This window comes from Scyliorhinus canicula, chromosome 18 (assembly GCF_902713615.1).
Source record: "Scyliorhinus canicula chromosome 18, sScyCan1.1, whole genome shotgun sequence".
NCBI lineage: Eukaryota > Metazoa > Chordata > Chondrichthyes > Carcharhiniformes > Scyliorhinidae > Scyliorhinus > Scyliorhinus canicula.
Window position 1 is genome coordinate 78,130,268 of NC_052163.1, and position 17,193 is coordinate 78,147,460.

At 46.2% G+C, this 17,193-nt stretch overlaps 1 protein-coding gene across 1 annotated transcript; it reads left to right on the plus strand.

Annotated features, from left to right (window-relative positions):
* Positions 1-6,123: 6,123 nt before the first annotated feature.
* On the plus strand, positions 6,124-15,744 carry LOC119953418 (zona pellucida sperm-binding protein 4-like). The gene is made up of 9 exons (XM_038777674.1): positions 6,124-6,348; positions 8,738-8,916; positions 8,988-9,085; positions 9,167-9,300; positions 9,386-9,575; positions 10,737-10,884; positions 14,984-15,056; positions 15,385-15,495; positions 15,573-15,744. Exons 3-9 carry the CDS (start codon positions 9,036-9,038, stop codon positions 15,713-15,715), a joined length of 849 nt encoding a protein of 282 aa, XP_038633602.1. The 5' UTR covers positions 6,124-6,348; positions 8,738-8,916; positions 8,988-9,035; the 3' UTR covers positions 15,716-15,744.
* Positions 15,745-17,193: the final 1,449 nt, after the last annotated feature.

The window sequence follows — 17,193 nt, forward strand, 5'->3', positions numbered from 1 at the left end:
GGACAGATCCATGAGGGTCACCTGGGGGTTGGGAAAGGACGACACAGAGCTCGGGAGGCAGTTTATTGGCCGGGCATCAACCAGGACATTGCTGACACGGTCCTCAACTGCACAACCTGCCAGAAGTTTCAACCGGCTCAGCCCAAGGAAACACTGCAACAGCACAAGATTGTGACCTCTCCGTGGTCTAAAGTGGGGATAGACCTCTTTCACGCCAATGGGAGTGACTACATGCTCTTGGTCGACTACTTCTCCAGTTACCCGGAAGTGGTGAAACTGTCGGACCTCACGTCCAAGTCAGTCATCAAAGCCTGCAAAGAGATGTTTGCCAGGCACGGGATACCACTCACAGTAATGAGTGACAACGGTCTATGTTTCTATAGCCAAGAGTGGTCCGACTTTGCACGAAAGGGGAGATGTCATAATATCCACTCATGTATATAATGAGATGAAGACAGGCAGTGATTGACACACAGGATGGCCAATGAACACACAACACAGAACAACCAATCACCAGACAGGACACCACCACTATAAAGCTCACAGGGCATTGAGGCACTCTCTCACTCTCTCAGGACCCAGCTACTGAGACAGTCAGAGTGCACAAGCTAGTGAGCACTATCACCATGCGGTAGCTAGTAAGTCTGGTCAAGCCAGCAAGAGGTCATCAGTTAGATTGGTAGAGTGTCAACCCACAGCTGAGCATGTACAGCAGTCCACTAGTTAAATAAGACAGTGTTCGATCATCTCCTGTGTCAGACGTCTGTTTCTAGCATCACTGCACCCAGTTGCAGTCAATGTCGAACCAACCTGCCTCACACATCAACAGTGAGCCTGAGACACATGTTCGATCCTGCCATATCCTCAATGTGCCTAAAGTCGAGGGTGACTACATACATTTCAATCCTATTGGTCCAGTGAAGTCAGAGCTTGAGAGGACGTTTGGCACAGCTCTTGAATTTGATCCTTTATTCTTAATTCTCGGACATCCGGTTAGGATAATGTAAGAAGTCTTACAACAGCAGGTTAAAGTCCAACAGGTTTGTTTCAAATCACTAGCTTTCAATGCGCAGCTTAATGAAGGAGCTTTGCTCCGAAAGCTAGTTGTTCGAAACAAATCTGTTGAACTTTAACCTGGTGCTGTAAGACTTATTACTGTGCCCACCCCAGTCCAACGCGGCATCTCCACACCACAGTTCGGGTATTGATTGACGTTAATGAAAAAAAGACTTTATAGCATCCTAACATTTTCAGGATGGAAAAATATCCTTTATTCCTGAATTCGTGACAAGTATCCTACGATTAAAATTTGGCATTGAATAATTATGGAGTGTATTCCTAGGGAGTTGCTGACTTCCGTACTCTGTTCCAAACCAGATACATTCTGAAAAGTGCAGGACCTGTATCTCAAATTTAAAGGCTTGACTATATGTGACCTGCTCCTACAAGGTTTTCCATAAGTAATGCAGTACCATTGTGAATTTGCTCTATGTAAAGGTGTGCATCTTGTACTTCGTCTACATTGTTTAACCTCTTCCTCCTTATTCTCTGGTCTGTTACTAAGTTTTAAAAAGTAAATTTAGAGTACCCAATTATTTGTTCCAATTAAGGGGCAATTTAGCGTGGGCAATCCACCTATCCTGCACATCTTTTGGGTTGTGGGGGTGAAACCCACGCAAACACGGGGAGAATGTGCAAACTCCACACAGACAGTGACCCAGGGTTGGGATTCGAACCCGAGTCCTCAGTGCTGTAGGCAGCAATGCTAACCACTGTGCCACCATGCTGCCCTGCTGGTCTGTTATATAGTTAAAGGCACAAAGTTTATGAACCAATGTTGTGGCATTCTCCTGCCTTTTTCTGTTTTATGCATGCAGTGTTATGACGAGCTGGGCTAGTACACAGTCAATTCCAGCCCCACTTGACCCGGAGACACAACACAAGTGAATTAACCATTAATTCTTCGAGAAGTATCTGAAGTCTTTGAGCTTTGGCTAGCCAATAATTACAGTCACCGGGTTTGTAAATGTAAACACAATTACTGTTTATTTATAACAAGAACTGGAATGAAATATATAGCAAATACAATAGGTTAATTATTATCGAACTCCTTGAACATTCTCCCCGTGTCTGTGTGGGTTTCACCCTCACAACTGAAAGCTGTGCAGGTGAGGTGGATTGGCCATCATAAATTGCTCCTTAATTGAAATGAAATGAAATGAAATGAAAATCGCTTATTGTCACGAGTAGGCTTCAAATTAAGTTACTGTGAAAAGCCCCTAGTCACCACATTCCTGCGCCTGTTCAGGGAGGCTGGTACAGGAATTGAACTGTGCTGCTGGCCTGCCTTGGCCTGCTTTAAAAGCCAGCGATTTAGCCCAGTTTGCTTAACCAGCCCCTTGGTTTCCTAATTGGAAAAAAATAATTGGCTACTCTAAATTTATATTAAAATAAATAATTAGGTAACTTCTAATTCCCCATTTTAGCTTCCCCCCACCCTCTATATATACACACACACACACAACAGACAAACACAGAGGAATAGAAAGGGATAAAAGTCATAAGTAAAAGGAAAAAGAGTCTTTGATTGAGCTGGTTGTCTGCAGCACCTCCCTCATCTTCATACTTTGCTTTCAGTTTGTGGTTTTTATTGTGGATTCATTCAGGCCTCTGTTACTTCAGAAATACAGCACTCACAGAAAACAGGGAGGAGAGAGAGAGAGTAGCAAGTCCTTGTCTCGTACTACCAGGATCAAACTGAAACTCCTTGGGACTCTGAAAACCATTTAATTGGGATAGGATCCAATCATCACCTGTTAATGTGCAGAGTGCGGCCTTTTGGGTCAATTCATTGGCCGCCAGCAACCAATCAAACCGAGTCCGACCCCATCTCTCTCTCTCCACCGACAGGTCTGAAGCTCATCCTGATCAATCTAGCAGAGTGCTCCCACCTGTAACGTCTGCATTCTTCTGCTTGACTTAAAGTTGCATGTTCATTAATCATCCTTGGATCAAAATAATAATGGCAAAATGAAAGGGGAAATCAGGGAATAAACAGGAAGGATGCATAGAGTCGAAGTGCTTGTTCTGTACTGTGCCGGTGTATGTTTGAAAGTTTGTCGCGTTATTTGTAAAATGAATAAAACTCTAACAAAATATATGTATAAAAAGCTTTCTTTACTTAAAGTAGATAAGGTCCCAGAAGTGCATGAGATGCAGCCAAGGATACTGAGGGAAATGAGAGTGGAAATTGCAGGGGCACTAATGATATCTTCCAGTCTTCCTAAGTCACAGGGATGGTGCCAGAGATCCGGAGAGTTGTGAATGTTACAGCCTTGTTTAAAAAAAGGTGCAAGGATAACAACAAACCAGTCAGTTTGACTTCAGTGGTAGGGAAACTTCTGGATACTGCAACTCAAAATAAAATCAATGGTCACTGAGACCAGGTTAGGATAATTAAAGAAACAGAGCATGGATCACTTTAAGGAAAATCATGTTTAACTAACTTGCTGGAGTTTTTTGAGAAGGTTGATACAAGTAATATTTTTGACGTGATGTAAATAGATTTACAAAACGCTCTGAAACAGTGCCACAGAACCGACTTGTGAGCAGAATTCTAGCCAAAGGGAAAGTAGGCACTTGGATAAGAAATTAGCCGAGTGACAGGAAACAGAGAGTAGTGATAAATGATTGTTTTTCAGATTTGAGGAAGGTTTGTGGTGAAGTTCCTCAGGGATCAATGTTGGGATCCTTGTTTTTCCAGATTATATATTAATGACCCTCCTAGACTGGTGTTCAAGGCACGATTTCAAAATTTCCTGATGATACAACGATTGGAAACATTGTCAACTGTGATGAGGATAGTCTTGAATATCAAAAGGACATGGACATGTTGGTGGATTGGGCAGACAAGTGGCAGATGACGTTCAATGTAGAGAAGTCAGCGGTGATGCATTTTGGCAGGAAGAATATGGAGAGAGAGTATAAATAAAGGGTGATATGCTAAAGGGGGTGCACGAACAGGAGGACCTCAGTGTAAATGTACATAAGGCATTGAAGATGCAGGGCAGGTTGAGAGAGACGTTCATGAAGCATATAGAATTTGAGGCTTTATTAATGCGGCATTGAGTCTATGAATAAGGAGGTAATGCTGAACTTGTATAAGACACTAGTTCGGCCCCATCTGGAGTTCCCCATCCAGCTCTGGTTGAGGAAGGATGGGAAGGCATTGGATAGAGGAGATTCATAAGAATTAATTCAGGGATAAAACAACTGTAGCTATGATGATAGATCTGAAAGTTTGGGACTGCTTTCCTTGGAGAAAGGAAGGTTGGGATGAGATTTGATAGATCTGTGTGGAGATTGCCAGTTCTCCCCGTGTCTGTGTGGGTTTCCCCTGGGTGCTTCGGTTTCTTCCCACAGCCCAAATATTGGGGGACTGGCCATGATAAATTTTTTCTTGGTGTCCAGAGATGGACAGGTTAAGTTACGGGTATATGGCAATTCAGACTTTATGGGTCGAATGGTGTCTTTCTGCACTGTAGGAATTCTATGATTCCTTTGTAGCATTGCAAACTGTGATTAAATATATTCCTGGTTTCTCACACGACCTTCCCCCAAGATCCAGCTGCTCATTGGCCAACACACCCATCTGTGTGACGAATGGCCACCAATTGGAAAGCTAAAAGAGTCATTACACAATTGTGACTGTCAGTCAAATAGCCTCTCCCCCCACCCTTTCTTCGTTTTGTCCCCCATTCCCTTTCCTTTTGTTTGCTTGGTGACCTTCCGTATGTTTGGAGGGAACTGTGAGTGGTGACTGCTGCCCACACCCATTGATGGCCACTGGCACCTGCAGACCGTGTGTGTGTTTATTGTCACCTGTGTTGTTGCCGTGACCTGGAGTGAGGGTCGTGTCAGGTGGACTGACCTGATGCCGATAATGGGTTGGACTGACCCGATTGCGGGGAGTGGGAGGAGTGGTTTTGTCGAGTGCTGCTGTCCTTATTATACTGTTGCCTGTCCAATGGCCTTGGCCGGGAGGTCAAGGGTTTGTTCGTTTGTTGCCTACTGCTGTGGAACAGAGGCTGTGTGATGTCTTGTCACTGACGTTGGTACAGAGGCTAGGGTATCCGATCTCTCCAGCGCACCCTGCATCGTGTGACTCTATTGCTGGGAACTGCAAAGGAGGGGGAGAACATGGCTGAATGGCCCGAATGGACACCTTGATGAGGATATTGCAGGCATGTTGCTGCGATCTGCTGCTGACCTTGTGTTCTTGCTGCCTGTTTACTGTTCAGTAAGAAATCTTACACCAGGTTAAAGTCCAACAGGCTTATTTGGAATCACTAGCTTTGGGAGCATAGCTCCTTCACCAGGTCAGTCACCTGACTGTGCCCTCCCCAGTCAAACACCTGCATCTCCACATGTTTACTGTTCAACACCGCTGAACACACTGTTCGACTGCTTTGGCAAAAGGTCATCTGGACTCCAAACTTTAGCTCTTTACTTTCCCTACAGATGCTGCCATACCTGCTGAGATTTTCCAGCATTTTCTCTTTGATTATTGTTCAATACCTACGTGGCTTTCTTTATGTAACTGCACCACTGTGGTTTAGTGCTTTAGATTGCCTTGTCCATTTGTAACATTTACTTTTTAACGAACTAAATATTCCCCCAAATCTTTCGATATTTTTTACACCAATATCTTGAACAAAAATGTTCCAAAAAATTCGCAAAGTATCAAAAATGTCGCAGTGATTTTTCTCCAGAGTCGTACAGCGCATTGTCCTGGAGATTGATCCTGAATTCCTGGAGATTCCAGGCCAATCCTGGAGGGTTGGGGACCCTACCCTGTACTATAGGGAGATGGTGATGACAGTATATAATTACCTATATCTTACTTTCCAATCCAGGTAAACTTTCTCTCCTGGAACAGAATTGAGTGTGCCAGTTTGTGAAAGTGCCATTTGGAGCAGGAATGGAGACAGGCTGACAGTTTGAACTCATTAAAGATGCTGAATACATTCCCGAGTAACCCGTGGGAATGGGATTGGAGGGTGTTCCCGGCTATAAAACGGGCTGGTGTTTGGGGAAGTCATTATCCTGATTCAGTAACCAGGATGGGACGTTGGTTAGGTGTTTGGTCTCTCTGCCTCCTGGCCGGCGCCTTACTCTCAGCCCAGCCGCCACTCCTCGGGAATGATGTTTGTGTCCCAGAGCCAGGCTGGAGATTTGAGTGCGGTCACTCCGGGGTCAGCAGTACCGAGTGCAGCCGCCAGGGTTGCTGCTTTGACCCGCAGAGCTCCAGTCACCATCCCTGTTTCTACAATCTGAGAAAGAGTCCAGGTAACAAACCCTCTCCCTGGTCTAGGGGGGAGACTAGTGAAGAAAATCCAACTTGGCAAATCGGGAACTGATCCCGGGATTTGTTGCTGTCTCACTGTGTAATGGAGAATAGGAATGGAGGGAATTCCTCAGCTGGAATGAGTGAATTAACTGGGTTGTGGGGATGGGTTTAACCTTCCCAACGCCGGGAATTCCGCTCTCATATTGAAGGCAGCTGAGGCTGTGTTACGTGTGTTTGAGAATCACAAGAAGAGATAAACAAATGAGGTTAATTTGGGGAATTTTTTCAATGGTCTAAATGATTGACCCCTTATTGAAGTGAAATCCTAATGGGATAGTTTAGTCCAACCTGAGATTTTTTGTTTGCTCTGTCGTGCATTTTGGGAGTTTTCTGTAGGCTTTCAGTGAGACAGGTGCTCTGAGGGAGAGGGATTTCTGAAATGTGTTCAGGGGACCCTTCTTGACCAGAATGTTTGTAGCCCAACCAGGAAAGGGATTTTGTTGGGAAATGTGTGTCAATTTGGCCATGTGTCTACAGGAGTGCTTTTTGGGGACAAGGTACAGGGTAAGACTAGAATACTTTCATTGAGGAATCTAATGCAGTGGATGGTGTGACAATTGAAAGGGTGGCTCTGCTTGGAGTAGATTGGTCACTGCTGTTGGTGGCTTGCAGCCCAGGTAAGTACCCATGCAGATGGTGAAAGGGCTTGGATATTATCTTTCCATGTCTAGATATGGGGAAGGTTTCAAATTGGAATATAACACTTCTTGTCAGTTTGACTTGTCAAGTTGAAATCCTACATGAAAGCTTTTTTGGTTGGAGTTGAGGAGAGCTGATGGTTTTTTAAAAAGCAAATGTGCTTACTTGTTGTGCAGGTAGATGAAAGGAATGTGGTGGATGCTGTCTTTGTGTTGGATAATGAATCATTGATGGAGATTTCAGGTGTACATGATTGATGGTCCCTGATGAGAAGAGCAAACTTGTCCCACTAGCTGGCAAGGACTGGGAACACTGAATAAGATCTGGAGCAAGGGATTGTGCTTTTTGTGCTGTAAGTGGTTGTATCAGAATCCCTACAGTGAAGGAGTCAATTTGGCCCATTGAGTTGGCACTGACCCTCTGAAAGTGCACCCTACCTAAGCCCATGCTCCCTTATCCCCATTATCCTGCCTATCATTTTGGTTCGATATAAGCTGCACAGAGCCACCTGACACTGGAACTGAACCCATGTACCTGGTGATGTGAGGCAGCAGTGCTACCATGAAACATGTTGGTGGAAAGTCTTTGGCAAAGACAACTACCAGATCCTTTTTCTCAATTTGCATGCAGTAGTTCTCAGCTGTGACCAGTATCTGGGAGGTGAAATGACCAGTTCCTTGCTGACATATTCCATGCAGCGAGATCAGATGGTGACATGTCACATTTGATGACTAGCTGTTTGGCAGGACTGTAATCCTAGAATTTACAGTACAGTTGATGGCCATTCAGCCCAGTCTGCACTGGCCCTTGGAAAGACCACTGTACTTAAGCCTGCAGCTCCACTCTTATCCCTGTAACTCAGCAACCCCTTTGGACACTAAAGGACAATTTAACTTGGCCAACCCACCTGGCCTACAAGTCTTTGGACAAGGGAGGAAACTTGTGCAGACCTGAGGTGAACATGCAGACAACTGTGCAATAATGCCACCCCATCCTGAGGAAGTAAATTGTTTTTCCAATTGTGTTAATGCTTTTTTTTCCTCCCCGTTCCTATTTCCAAACAGTGGTTTGCACTGCTGACTTGTGGTGCCAAGGCCCCTGGTTTGATCCCTGACCTGGGTCACTCCTGTGGGGTTTGCCATTCTTTCCTTTGGGTTGTGGGGTGAAACCCACACAAACAAGATGTGCAGGATAGGTGAATTGGCTACATTAAATTGTCCCTTAATTTTGGGGGTGGGGGGGGGAACAGAAAGAGTTGGGTACCCTAAATTGAAAGAAAAAAAAAATTCTGAAGAGGTGAGAGAGATCTGGAGCACTCTGTCCACAAGGGTGGTGGCAGCAGTGGATATTAACACTAGTGACTATAATCTGAGCAGGTGGAGCTGGTATTGGCTTGTGGTACGTCACCACACTATATAGGTGGTTCAGTTGAGTTACTGCATCAGAATGGATGGTTTTGGAATATAAATGGAAGGCTCTTCCAATTCAATAATTGGGAGTTGTCAATCCTCTTGCCTGTCTTTTGGATGGGGTGTTTAGTTTGCAGCATCGCTCAACTCCATGCTGACTTTCCTGTGGTTTGTCAAAAATGCATCCTTGCTCCATCAATTGAAGAGCTGTTTATGGATTTTTGATCTGGGGTCCCTGACCACCAATAGGAGCAGTGGCAATGATTTTCTCTCTTTGCAGTGTGCACAGCTGATGGTCAGTTCCTCATCGTGATCTCCAGCAACCTGACCCGTCCTGCCCTCAACCTGTCATCTCTGTATGTGAAGGATGGGCAAGAGGCTGAGTGCAAGCCTAAACTAACCACTGCCCAATTTGTGACTTTCCACTTTCCAATTACCTCTTGTGGCTCCAGCAAGCGGGTGAGTATTGAAGGGTCAAAGCATTTTCCCACTAAATGAGTCAGCTTCTTATTAAAACAGCCTCATTGCAGGAGGAAGATGGATCCTTGATATATGAAACAGATGTCTTCGGGAAGAGGATGATTCAGACTGGGAAGCTGGGTTCAATAACCCGGGACAGCACCTTCGGGTAGGGGGATGGTGGGAGATGTTGGTATTGGGAGGGGACATGTGACTGAATGAAGCTCCAACTACTTCTGTCTCTCTGCAGCCTGCATGTCCAGTGCAAGTACACAGGAAGTCAAGAGACTGGCTTGCAGATCAATGTCACAGTTTACACTGTTTCTCCTCCACCTCCTGCTTCTGAAGATGGGATTCTGGAACTGGAATTGCGAATAGCAGAAGGTAGAGCTGGCCTGGGTAATGGTTTATGGAAGCAGTGGGGATGTATCCATACAGGGAGTGACTGGTTCTTGTGTCTGCCCCTCAGGTGGTGATTACAGTTCCTGGTATGTGGATAGTGACTACCCCATTCAGAGAATCCTTCAGGAACCAGTGTTTGTGGAGGTTCGTGTCCTGGATCGCACTGACCCAATGATTGTCCTGAGGCTGCATGACTGCTGGGCAACTCCTGTTCCTGCCCCTGACCATGAGGTGCAATGGAGCCTACTGGTGGATGGGTAAGTATGAATATGAAGGCTAACAGATTTTAGACAGTTCAAGGGGCAATATAACTTGAGTAGCCATGAACTCACTGGGTGAGAACTTTGGATATACTGGTGTTTTTGGCCAGTCTTTCAGGTCAATAGCCTGTATCTTTTGACATCTCTCCCTTCAGGAACCAATACAACAGCCAGTAATATTTGTAAACATGTAGTCCATGATCACCCATGGCTACATTCTTCAGGAATTATAACTCCCTCTGGTCAATGAAGGCAGCACAGTGAAGTGGTTAGCACTGCCTCAGTGTCAGGGAGCTGGGTTAAATTTCAACCTTGGATAATTGTCTGTTTGCACAAGGTGTCAGTTAGGCTGGCCATGCTCGTGCCAAAGTTAGGCTGGCCATGCTCGTGCCAAAGTTAGGTGGGTGACATGGGGTTAAAGTGCAGCACAGGAACGGGCCCTTCAGGTCTCATGAGGTGATTATAATGCACATCTAAAGTAAAATCTTCTGCACTTCTGTAGTCTGTTCTGTTCACATCCATGTATTCAAAGATGCCCTTTCATAGTAGCTTAATGGCCTCCTGCAATCGGGATTCAGTGTAGCTAAATGTTTTTAAATCAAGTATCTGATATGTGACAGTTTCATAGAATTCCAACATTTTGGCTCTAGTTTGCATAGGAACATGGGGATTAGGAGCAGTAGTAAGCAATTCAGTCCTTTGATAATCAATCACTACTGAAGTGAGATTGTAGTCCAATTGAAGGCTTTAATGAACAAGTAGTTACCCCAGCAGCTCCGGTACAGCATGACTGCTGTGGTTGAAACACAGAATTCTATGCCCCGACTGCTGGGTGGAGCCAGCAGGCAGGTTCTACCACTCGTACTACAGTAAAAGGTATTGTGATACCCCCTAATATAGCCTACCACACCTTTATCCTGTTATTTAAGTCATAAATATGTGACTCCTTCTTGAAGCTATTTAAGACTCTGATTCTACCACACTGGGGCAGCGAGTTCCACATTCACCACTAAGACGTAGTTTCTCTTCGTCTCAGTTAGTCATTAACATTCTTGACCTTCAGCATTATTCCACATGGATTGGAGCCAGCTAGAACAATGGAATGTTTGTGAAATATTGCATTGGAAGGAAGGGCTCAACTCACTTTGTTGGTAACAGGTGTCCCTATGAGGGTGATGATTATCAGACTCTTCTACACCCAGTGGGTGTGTTTACTGGCCTGAAGTTCCCAACACATCACAAGCGGTTTGAAGTGAAGACCTTTGTTTTCTTGGATGGAAAGTTGGAGCAACCTCTCGCTAGAAAGGTAACAAAGACAGTTTAAAAGAAGAAAAAAAACATTTTTATTAAGGTATTTCTGGTTTTTTTAACAGTAACAAAAACAGTGTACATACAATTATAAACATAATGCAAAAGTCATCTTCCCCTCTCTCGGGTCCCACCTTTTTTTCTAGCCTCCTACTCAACACTAAACTTACCCCCCCCCCCCCCCCCCCACCCTTCTGCTCATGATTAATTTTCCCTAAAGAAGTCCACAATCGGCTGCTGAGCCTGGCACACGTTGTGGACACATTGACTACTTAATACATCTGCCCAGAGACCATCCTCTATCTCTCCTCCTAATACCTCTTCCCATTTGTGTTTCAGCCCCTTGGTCTGTGTTTCCTCTGACCCCCCAATGTCCAAAACCTTCCCTTCTCCCACCCTCTGGAAACTACTGTATCCTATATCCCACTTGGTGGTAGGAGCAGGAAGGTTGAGACCTGCCTAAGTACCAAGTCTGGCACCTGCAGGTACCTAAATTCATTTCCTCCTGTCAGTTCAAATTTCACCTACAGCTGGGAAAGCTCCCTTCTATAAACATATATCCATCCCCTTGATCCCTGACCTCTGCCACCCCTGGAATCCGCCATCTAACCCCTCCTGGGGCAAACCAGTTACTGCAAATTGGTGACCAGACCAATGCTCCCACATGTCTTCTCCAGACTCTCAGGGCTGTGACCACCACAGGGCTGGTGGAGTAGCATGCCAGTGGGAATGGCAGAGGTACTGTTACTAATGCCCCCAAACAAGTGCCCTTACAAGATGGCACATCTACAGACTCTCACACCAACTTCCCCATCCACTTCTACTTCCTAATCATGGCTATATTCATCACCCAGTAATAATCACAAGTTCACGAGTGCCTGCCCCCCCCCCCCCCCCCCCCCCGCCCCATGCAGCTTAAAATAGCCTGATGTCAGCCTGTTCATTCAAACACTTGCCTTGCCACAGGCACCTGCAAGAGCAGCCTGACCCAGTCAATGAAGCCCCACCAAATCCAAATCGTCCCAGTACCCCTCACAGATAACCCCGGTCAAATGTCTTTTTCTGCATCCATTGTGACCACTGCCTCTACGTCTGTACCCTCTGGGAGCATCATGAGAACATTCAACAGCCTTCTTACATTGGCCACCAACTGCCTCCCCTTAACAAATCCTGTCTGGTTCTCCCCAATCACGTCTGGGCACAAGGTCTTTACCGACAATTGTGTCTACATTAAGTAGGGAGATGGGTCTGTAGGACCTGCATAACTCCAGATCCTTAACCTGCTTCAGGATCAATGAGATAATGACCTGTGACATTGTTGGGGACAGACCCCTCTCTCCCTTGCCTCATTAAATGTCCTAGTTTTTTCCTCCCCCTCCAATATCCCAGAAAGTTTTAAAACTCCACTGGTTACCCATCTGATCCCAGTGCTTTACCTTACTGCATGGCCTTCAGCCCATCTTCTATCTCTTCCAACCTGATCGGGGCCCCCAGCCCTTCCACCAAGTCGTTTTCAGACCCGCCCTAAGAATTGCCTCATCCCCTCCGGCCCAGCTGGGGGTTCTGACTCATACAGCATGCTGTAGAATTCCTTAAATGCCTTATTGACCCCAGCTGAATCTCTGACCAGGTTCCCATCTCCCTGGCTGCCTCCTGCTTTCTAAGCTGCTGCACAGGCATTCTGCTGGCTCTCCATATTCCTAGATCACCCCCTCTCCTTCCTCAGCTACTCTACTGCCTTCCCTCTAGTTAACAAGCCAAACTCCACCTGTAGCCTCTGTTGTTTCCTTTGAAGCCCTGCCTCTAGGGTCTCTGCATACTTCCTGATGACCTGTAGTATTTCCTTTGGTCCGCCTTCTCCCTTGTGGGCCCTTAGCGAGATCAGCTCCCCTCTAACCAGTGCCTCCCAGACCATTGCAGCCAAAACTTCCCTTGTGTTGTTGACTTGCAGATAGTTCTGTTGTCAGCCACCCACATGTCTCATCACCCGAGTCCCACACCCAGTCTCCAGTGCAGCGCTGGCTACTCTCCTTGCTCACCTGTAGGTCAACCCAGTGCAGGGCATGATCCGAGATCACTATAGCATGGAGTACTCCAATGTCCACTACCCTTGTCAGTAAAGCCCTATTCAGGATAAAGTCAACCCGGGAGTACACTTTATGCAAGTAGAAGAAACTCCTTCACTCAGCTGCCCAAATCTCCATGGGTCCCATCTGCTCCATAAATGTTTTTGCTCCTTTGCCATTGCTGGCACCCTGCCTGTACTTGAGCAAATCAGTCTAGCCCTGGGTTAATGACCCCCCCCCCCCCCCCCCCCCCCCCCCGCCATAACCAGCTTCTGTAAGTCCAGGAGCTTCCTCAACATCCTCCTTCTGAACTCCACACCATACCCAATTTGGCACGTACACGTTCACTCGTACCACCTCCAGTTTTCCACTGACCTTAATGTACTGACACACCCAATGTCTGCAACTATTGTTCCCTACTCTAATGACACTCGCTTGTTAATCAGGATCGCAACCCCTCTAGACTTAGGGTTCAGCCCCAAGTGGAAAACCTGTCCGATCCATCCCTTCCTTAGTCTGACCTGGTAAGTTACTCGAAGGTGCGTCTCCTGCAACATTGCCACATCCATCTTCAGTCCCCTCAAATGCACAAACACATGCCCTCTTAACCAACCCATTTAGCCCTCTTACATTCCATGTCATCAGCCTTGTTGGGGGGCTTCTCACCCCCTCCCACCAATCAGCCATCACCTTTCTTGGGCCAGTCTCTAGCCTGCCCCCAGGCAGCCACTGACCCTAACTACTCCCTCCCCCCCCCCCCCCACCCCTAGTAACAGCATTATGCACACAACCCCTCAAGCATATCTGCTCTACCCCCCCCCACACACTGTTTCTGTGAGCTAGCTTGGTGGCCCCTGCCCAAGGTGCCAGACATTTTCCCACCTATTGTTCCCTCTCCTCCACTCGGATGCAGATATGCAAGCACAAACAGTCCCAATCAAATTGCCCAAAAGAGAAACGCTAAGATCAAACATCTGACAATCTCACCTCCATCAGTGCAAATGCAAATTTTAACTCTAGCAGCTAGTCTGCAGACCCCCAACTCTACAAAAGGCATTACAAGCAACAAACCTATTTCCTTTTTTTTTACTAAAAAAAAAAGTCACTGAAAAGGGAGGGGGGAAGCACATGAACACTGCAACAAAGTTCAGCCCAAACACGCCTCTGGTCAATTTTATCTGTTTGAACCCTGTGCTTCTCCTGGCTACATCCATGCTCGGATCCTGATATATACACAGATCGCTGTTCTCCCATTTGAAGCTCCACATCTACCTGGCCTAGTGTAGAATACACTCCTTGTCAAGGTACCTATGGAATCTCTCCTCTGTTGCGCTCAGGAAGGGGGGGGGGGGGGAGAAAGGTCACCCACACAGCTTCCTTGCTAGTGCTTTGTATCCTGTCCACCTTCCAAGAGTCTGGTGAACATCCCCCTCCCCCAGTAGCTTCTCAAACATTGCCACTTTATGTATGCCCCTGCATCCATTACTTTGATCCCTCTGGGAGACCCAGTATCTTATGTTCTGCTGGCAGGATCTGTTCTCTAGATCATCCACCTTCTCCTGGAGCCTTTTCAGTTGTTCTCCACATTCCCACCTCCAACTACACTGCAGCTTGATGCTCTTCCTGCTCAGCCAGCGCCTTCTCCACTTTCTGGATCACCCAATCTTGCTTGAGCTTCCAGTCACACAGTCGACTCTTCCAAGCAGTCCTGTTTGGTGAAGCCGTCTTGTATAAACTGCTCTGTTGACCACTGGATCATCAAGCCAGAACCCTGGTCCTCCCCATGATTTCTCCTGTTGAAGCCTCAGCCCAAGCCTTTGCCTATTTCTTCCTTGTCACCATTGTATCCAACATCAATTTTCCACTTCAGATATGACACAAATCAGAAAAAGGTCAAGTTCCAACCCAAGTGGGAGCCACCAAATGTGCGACCTACTCCTTCATAGCCGCCACCAGAAGTCAAAGACTCTCTGTAATAGCTTAGTTCATCCACCTAAATGAAGCTTACCCTAAACCTTTTCCCTTTTTCAGGTTTACCTGCACTGCAGTGCTGAAGTCTGTTCACCCTCTAGTCAGGATGACTGTTCATCGAAATGTGGCCCAAGTGAGTTACTTGAATCTTGTGAAAGGGATATCTGGTTACATTTTTCTCTCCCTTCTGAAGGAGCCTTTCAATAGATCTGCCTTTGTCCCTCTTGATGAATTTTATTCCTTGCATGTAAAAGATGTTTTGTTCTTGAGTATCATCAATGCATAAACATTGAAAGGAGAAGCTGAAGTGATTTGTTCATTATAGACCTTGGAGTGCAAGATTGTTCACAGTTCAGCTATTGGACCTGTGTCTTTTACACTCCTCACTTGATCACATGCTGTTTGCTAATTCACCTTTTTGGGCAATTAGTATGAATAAAACTGTCTTCTCTTCCCAATAGAGAGACGACGCAGGAGTGTCAATGACAACAAGGGAACATTAGTGAGTGCTCCTGGTCCCATTTTCCTGGAAGATGAGAGTCTCCAGTCAAAGAAACTGCATGAAGCAAATGGTAAGTAGAGCCTTTTCAATAGGTCAACTCTCCTCAAATATCATGTCCTCAAATATCACATTCTAATCTCCCACTAGGTGCTGCTGAATCTCCTTCTTGGGTTCTGCAAGGAGTATCCATTGGCTTAATGATGCTGTCTCTGTCCCTGCTGGTGGCGGCTGCAGTGTTCACGAAGAGACCAAGAGCTGTTACTTCTCAATGTAATGACATTGAACTGTAAACAATAAAAATAAACCAACCTGAGACAAACTTGCCTTGTGTTTTGCTGTGACCATGAAATAGCAAAGGTCAGCTAAATGAGTAGAATTGAATGAACAACATCAGTAGTATCAGACATACACTAATCCACCTTGATTTTTTTAGTTCAACTTTTTCAAAGCCAGATATGCAGATTGTATTTCAGGCTGCCTTCCTCTTTGCTGCAACAATAGTCCTTCAGTTTGCATGGGGCACATTCTGAATACTGAATCTGAGATGCTGCAGTTGCTTCAATTTGCATCCTGGTTTTTCATGTAAATGATGTAGGATGATTATTCAACTAGTACCACTTCTACCCTGCAGTCAGTATCTGAGTCGAGTGGTTCAGAAAGCCCCCAGCTATTTACTGATTAAGCCATGCATTTTAGTTACTTGTGCTGAACCCCACTTGCCTCATTGACTCCCCAACATCACTGATTTCCTCCAGGGGAAACATTCAAATGGTTGACATGCATTAATGAAAGGGACCAGGATATGGTTTGCTTGGAGGTTTGGCAGACTTTTCAGATCCACGAGGAGATTGCTAATCTATTGCGATGCAGAGAAAACTGGTTGGCAGGCAGCAAAGGAAATGGGACTAAAGAGGTAGTATCACCCAGTGACTAGTGGGGTACTATAAGGATCAATACTTGACTTTGGTCCTCGATGTGCCAATATCGAGAGGTAATGCAGAAGAACTGTAGAACATTACCTTCTAATTGGCAGGCTCTGGGTTGATCTGAGTAATTCCCCCTCTCTGATGGTGCCCATAGGGTGCTGTGGGACTCCCGATGTAAGAGCAGCTGTAGTGAGCTTCAGAGGTATCGGCTTCACTTAACGCTACCAGTCCTGGAGACTCCCAGTGTCTGCACTGTGGTGTTGATGCCCTCAGCAATGTTCCTCAGTGACTGCACCATGCTCTGGCATACCTTGGCAATGTTCAACTGCATCTGGGATAGTCTCTCAGGGATTGGGACATGAAGCTGTAGCCCTCAGCCATGATCATCACAGACTGAGCCCTGCCTTGGACACCATCACTCGAGACATGGATGTTGTGCTCCAGGTTTTCCATTGATTGCCACCTGAGCAGTCTTGGCCTGGGTGCCGCAAATTGCTCGCACTATCTCCTGCACCTGATTCCTTTGGGATTCCTGCAATCAGCTTTGCAGTTGCTGACTGTCACTGACATCCTTTCCTGAATGTCACGGTTGTGTCCTCTCATCTGCATCAGCTCTGAGAGAACCTTGTCCAGAGGGTCGACAGGCTGGGATCCAGCTGAGTCCTGGGATTGAGCAGCCCTCTGACTCCTGTCACCCTTGGATGTTCCTGCCTCCACCTGATGTGCATCAGCAACTATGTGGTCCTCACAAGATTGTGCCCCAGAAGCCTGTCTACTAATGTTGTCCACCGAGGTGTGTGTCTCTGCGCTGGTGGAAGGTGGGGTTGATGGTGGTCACCTCG